This window comes from Bufo gargarizans, chromosome 4 (genome assembly GCF_014858855.1).
Source record: "Bufo gargarizans isolate SCDJY-AF-19 chromosome 4, ASM1485885v1, whole genome shotgun sequence".
NCBI lineage: Eukaryota > Metazoa > Chordata > Amphibia > Anura > Bufonidae > Bufo > Bufo gargarizans.
Genome location: NC_058083.1, coordinates 507,920,961 through 507,927,309, shown reverse-complemented (window position 1 = coordinate 507,927,309; position 6,349 = coordinate 507,920,961). Strand labels below are relative to the sequence as shown.

The 6,349-nt window shown below is 45.8% G+C and overlaps 1 protein-coding gene across 1 annotated transcript; it reads left to right on the top strand.

The window, feature by feature from the left end:
- The first annotated feature begins 3,451 nt into the window (after positions 1–3,451).
- Positions 3,452–6,009, top strand: LOC122935518 (protein ALP1-like). The gene is made up of 3 exons (XM_044291287.1): positions 3,452–3,465; positions 3,568–3,669; positions 5,130–6,009. Exons 1-3 carry the CDS (start codon positions 3,452–3,454, stop codon positions 6,007–6,009), a joined length of 996 nt encoding a protein of 331 aa, XP_044147222.1.
- The last annotated feature ends 340 nt before the right edge of the window (positions 6,010–6,349 follow it).

Genomic DNA, 6,349 nt, shown 5'->3' with positions numbered 1-6,349 from the left:
TGGAGGAGAGGAGAACCAGATGGGCATGCACACATACTCCAGGAAGAAATATAAGCCGCCCAGAAAAGCATTCTGGGGAAGAATTTAAAGGGAAACAATTAGTCCAACACATAACAGCTGAGAGAGGCTAATGAGAGGAGGAGCTGAATACCACAACACAGAACTCAAGGGGGAGGTTCTGAAAGGCCTCTGTCAGAGCTTCTCAGCTGTCTGGTTGTGACAGTCTGTCCCTGTGTGTGTCTCTCCCTGTGTGTGTGTCTCTCCCTGTGTGTGTCACCATCACCATGCCCACAGTGATCCTATGCCTTGACGCAGCTGCATCAGGATGTTCTGTGCGGGGCAAGAAGAAGAAGATGGAAGAGGAGGCAGCGCCGCCAGCATGGAGTACATGGAAGAGACACAGGGAGGCACACTAAGGACGTAGGTAAGGCTACTTTCACACTTGCAGCAGAGGATTCCGGCAGGCAGTTCAGTCGCCGGATCCGTCAAAACACAGGCAAACTGATGGCATTTGTTAGACGGATAAGGATCCTGATCCGTATGACAAATGCATTGAAATGCCGGATCCGTCTCTCCGGTGTGTCATCCAGAAAAACGGATCCGGCATTTATCTTTTTCACATTTTTTGCGGTCTGAGCATGCGCAGACTGCAATGACAGATCCGGCATTAATGCATGTCAATGGGAAAAAATGCTGAATCCGGCAAGTGTTCCGTAATTTTGGACGGAGATAAAACCGTAGGTATTACCTCTGTCCTGAAAAGTCAAAAAGACTGAACTGAAGACATCCTGATGCATACTGAACGGATTGCTCTCCGTTCAGAATGCATTAGGATAAAACTGATCAGTTCTTTTCCGGTATAGAGCCCCTAGGACGGAACTCAGTGCCAGATAAGAGTAACGCTAGTGTGAAAGTACCCTAACACTCCCACATTATCAGCACTAGTGTTATCTGTGGTTTTACATAGGACTTCAGGTAAGACTACCACATTATCTACACTAGTGTTATCTGTGGTTTTACATAGAACTGCAGGTAACACTACCACATTATTAGCACTAGTGTCATCTGTGGTTTTACATAGGACTGCAGGTGACACTACCACATTATTAGCACTAGTGTCATCTGTGGTTTTACATAGGTCTAAAGGTAAAGCCTTATTCACACGTCAGTGATTTCCATCAGTGATTGTGAGCCAAAACCAGGTGCGGCTCTAAACACAGAACAGCTGCAGATCTTTCCATTATACCTGATGTCTGTGGAGTCTCCAATCCTGGTTTTGGCTTAAATACACTGATGGGGCCTCCGCTTGGCAAATGAGGTTCAATATAGATAAATGTAAAGTTCTTCACCTGGGGGCTAATAATCTGCATGCAGCAAATGTCCTAGGGGGAGTGAAACTGGGAGAGTCACTGGTTGAGAAGCATCTGGGTGTATTAGTAGATCTCAGCTGCCTCTAAGGCCTCTTTCACACGGGCGTCATGTTTTTTGCCCGGATAAGAGCCGGGTGCGTTGCGGGAAAATGCGCGATTTTCCCGCACGAGTGCAAAACATTGTCATGCGTTGCACTCGCGTGAGAAAAATCGCGCATGTTTGGTACCCAAACCCGAACTTCTTCATAGAAGTTCGGGCTTGGGATTGATGTTCTGAAGATTGTATTATTTTCCCTTATAACATGGTTATAAGGGAAAATAATAGCATTCTGAATACAGAATGTATAGTAAACCAGCGCTAGAGGGGTTAAAAAAATAATAATAATAATTTAACTCACCTTAGTCCACTTGATCGCGAAGCCCGGCATCTCCTTGTGTCTCCTCTGCGCTGAGCGGCTGAACAGAACCTGGGGTGAGCTGCTCCATTAAATACAGGTTAAGGACCTTCGATGACGTCACTCCGGTCATCACATGGTACGTCACATGATCTTTTACCATGGTGATTCACCATGGTAAAAGACCATGTGATGACCGGAGTGACGTCATCGAAGGTCCTTAACCGATATTTAATGGAGCAGCTCACCCTAGGTCCTGTTCAGCGCAGAGGCGACACAAGGAGATGCCAGCTTCGCGATCAAGTGGACTAAGGTGAGTTAAATTATTTTTATTTATTTTTTAACCCCTCTAGCGCTGGTTTACTATGCATTCTGTATTCAGAATGCTATTATTTTCCCTTATAACCATGTTATAAGGGAAAATAATAATGATCGGGTCTCCATCCCGATCGTCTCCTAGCAACCGTGCATGCAAATCGCACGGCATCCGTACTTGCTTGCGGATGCCATCCGATTTTCACACACCCCATTCACTTCTATGGGGCCTGCGTCACGTCGAAATCGGACAATATAGAGCATGCTGCGATTTCAACTGAACGGACAAGTGATGCGTTAAAAACAACGCTCATGTGCACAGCCCCATAGAAATGAATGGGTCAGGATTTAGTGCGGGTGCCATACGTTCGCCGCACGGATCGCACCCGCACGGAAAACTCGCCCGTGTGAAAGGGGCCTAAGGCCAACAGAATTTTGTCTTGTATTAAAAGAGGTATGGACTCGCGGGAGAGGGATGTAATATTGCCACTATACAAAGAGTTGGTGCGGCCTCATCTGTCAAAACGCGGTTCAGTTCTGGGCACCAGTCCATAAAAAGGATGTCCTGGAGTTAGGAAAAGTACAGAGGAGAGCGACTAAACGCATAAAGGGCCTGGAAGATCTTAGCTATGAGCAACGATTAAATGAACTGAATTTGTTTATCCTTGAAAAAAGGTTTCTAAGAGGAGACATGATTAACCTGTACAAATATATGAATGGACCATACAAAAATATTGAGGGAAGCTATTCTGTGTTAAACCCCCTTCAAAAAACAAGGGGCCACTCACTACACCTGGAGAAAAAAAAATTCTGTCATAAGAGGCGACAAGCGTTCTGTGCAGTAAGATCTGTGAATCTCTGCAATAGCCGCAGGAGCCGGTCACAGCAAATACAGGAGATGGCTTCAAAAAAGGTTTAGATGACTTTGAGGCTGGGTTCACACTTGAGCGTTTTGGATATGCGCGTTTTATGCGCGACAACATGCGCGTTTTCTGCGCGTTTTTGTTGCGCGTTTTTGTCCTTAGTAAACGCGCGTCGAACGCGCGTTTGTGTGATTGACAGTATTGCTGTCCAATGAAAAAACAGGCCCGTCTATATGAAAGGTGTCTAATGATAGTGCAATGGAGGTGATCAATTTCATGTGTTTGGAGAGAGTGGATTGGATTGTTTGCGACCATGGAATACTCCAGAAGGCGACCATTTGCGGCTATTGTGTCTGCAATCCTTCTCCTACGTTTGAGGCGTAGGAGAGAGAGCAGGCGACGCTTCTGGGTCCATCCTGTCATTGCCAACCGACAGGAAAGGGGACAGTTCTGGGCACTGTACGAGACCCTCCGGGCCCATGAAGACCAATTTTTTGCATACACGCGGATGTCCATCACCAGGTTAGTACAAATACAATAGTTCTATGAGTGGGGTTACAATTGTGAAGGTCCCATTTTTTTATATTTGCTATTGTTAACCCTCACCATTTTCGTTTGCAACAGCTTTGATGAGCTCCTGGGGTTGTTGGGCACCCATTTGCAACGTCAGGACACATTCATGCGGGACAGTATCCCACCAGCGGAAAGACTGATCATAACTTTGCGGTAAGTAGGCTGTAATTGTGGCCTAATAAAGCATTTGCATTGTGTGTTGACTGTATATTAGTGTGGCCTTAGTTAGTTTTTACTTGTGGTTGTGATGTTTCAAGTGTTTTTGAGGGGGGGGGGGGGATTGTATGTGTATGCTTTTTACATTTTGCATATAGATACCATACATAGTTTCCCCACATTTTTCCTTAGCAAACAATCTGTTCTAAATAAGAGTTCAAAAATGTTTGCAAAAGTTTTTATATTTTGGAAAAGTAATCACATCTTACAGTTCCTCAAACAATTTGCAAACTGGGTTTAACCCAATCAACAGAACTTTTGTAATTTATACATAAAAACTAATCGGTAATGTACCGATCTTAACAATGAAGGAAGAACACCCCTGATGCACCAAATTAAGTATGCCACTTCTCACAGGTTTTGGTATTGTGGCTCGTTATCCCGCATGGGCTCTCTCATTCCGCCTGATTGCTGGCCAGGTTGCATTTGAGTGGTGGTGGAGGTGTTGGTGCCCATGCTAGTGGAGGCATAGCTGTATGATGATTGTGGTTGTGTGTGCCACGTGTCGTGAGGGTGTGGTATGTTAGTTTGTGGGTATGTTTGTGATGTGTATGTGTGAGTGGGTGGTGGATGTTGTGGTGGATGTTGTGGTGGATGTTGTGGTGGATGTTGTGGTGGATGTTGTGGTGGATGTTGTGGTGGATATTGTGGTGGATATTGTGGTGGATGTTGTGGTGCATTGTTGGGCTGTGTGAAGTCATCATGTGGAATGAAGCTGTCTAGGGCCCTTGTTAAGGTTTCCCTCGCTTCAGTATTGCGACTTGGGGGAACTAGCAGCATTCTAGTCTCCAAACTCAGTAAGAAATGGGCATCACTAGTGAGTTTGGGTGCAGGATGCGCAAGTGCATCCAGGCATGCAATTAGGCGGTCCTCCTGGCGATCGGATCTTTTCCGTTTTGAACGGTGAGTCCGAATGTTTTCGGGATCCACGACAGGTGGTGCAGGCTGTGAGGGTGTTTGGAATGTAGGGGTGGGATCGGTTGGAGGTGGACTTAGTGGCCCCGTAGATGCACAGGCCTCACTGTCCCTGGTGACGTCCTCCTCCTGCTGTTGTCTTTTCGACCAGCTACTATCGGTGCTGTGAACATGAAAATATACATAAGTATGCGCAAGATATGAAAGTGAATGCATGTCATACCACACCCTCTCCTGCATGTGTATGCCCTGGACTCACCTACGCATTTCAGTGCATGGGATAAGAAAGGCCATTTCCTCCGCATGGACATAGCTGGACCGTGCACCTGGCGAAGCTCCACTCCTCTGTTCCTTCTCTTTGCGCCGATGACGAATGAAGGCATCTTTGAGGCTCTTCCACTTGCTTTTGAGGATGTTTACTATAATACAAATAAAATTACATCCATTAATTTTATTATTTGCTTTACACTCATTTTTTACAGCTATTTAGCTACAGGCCAATCGTTGACCAGTCTGCACTACGCCTTCCAGATCGGGAAATCCACAGCCAGTGTGATTGTGAGGGAAACCTGCATCACCATTTGGCAGGTCCTTCATGCTGTTGTGATGGGCCAACCAAACAAGGAGGAGTGGCTGAAAATAGCGGATACGTTTCAAAAAACCTGCAATTTCCCGAACTGTGTCGGAGCAATTGATGGAAAACACATCCGCGTTCTGAAGCCAATGAGGAGTGGCAGTCAGTTTTTTAATTATAAAAAATACTTTTCGTTTGTTCTTTTTGCGGTATGTGATGCCAACTATTCTTTTCGTTATGTCGATGTGGGGTCCTATGGCAGCAGCTCGGACTCTGCTGTTTTTGGCCATTCTGAGTTTGGTCAATTGCTCAGTAGTAATGCCCTTGACCTTCCCGGAAACACCACACTGCCTGGCACCAGTTATCCCTCTATGCCTTTTGTTTTTGTGGGTGACGAGGCATTTGGTCTAGGTGAGCACCTTATGAGGCCATACTCCTCCAGGAATTTATCCATTACGCGGCGCGTTTTTAACTATCGCCTGACCAGAGCACGCAGGGTGGTGGAATGTGCATTTGGCATCTTAGCCAACAAATGGCGAGTTCTGCACTCTCCCATCAATCTGAAATTGGAGACCGCCATCTCGGTTGTGAAGGCAGCATGTGCTCTTCACAATTTTGTCCGAGAAAGGGATGGCTTCAATTTTGACGATTCGTTGAGCCATTCCATGGAGAGGCAGAATCGCAGAGGTGTGCGTGGGACCACACATGCTGCGGCCATTCGGGACCACTTTGCGGCTTATTTTATGTCGCCACAGGGGGAGTTACCGTGGCAAATGCAAGCCATTTAATGGTATATTATTTCGTATTTTGCATCTGCTCAAATTGTTTCTGTTACTTTGAATATTCATTTTTCGTTGGTTATTGTAATGGGTTAAATAAAATATTTGAAGAGCGAATTAGTGCAATGGCGTGTTTTCCCCGATATCGTGCCCCTTGTAGGAGCCCCAATAGTGCCCGCCAATCCTCGTCCTTTAACAAGGGAAAACAATGTGGGCGGAATTAGGGATCCCATTTATGTGCCTAATACTCGTCCATTAAAACAAGGGAAAACAATGTGGGCGGAATTAGGGATCCCATTTATGTGCCTAATACTCGTCCATTAAAACAAGGGAAAACAATGTGGGCGGA

Bases quoted from the DNA above. Each gene is read 5' to 3' on its own strand.
- LOC122935518 (XM_044291287.1), top strand. The intron at 3,670-5,129 runs GTAAGTAGGCTG...CATTTTTTACAG, and splicing joins AGACTGATCATAACTTTGCG to CTATTTAGCTACAGGCCAAT.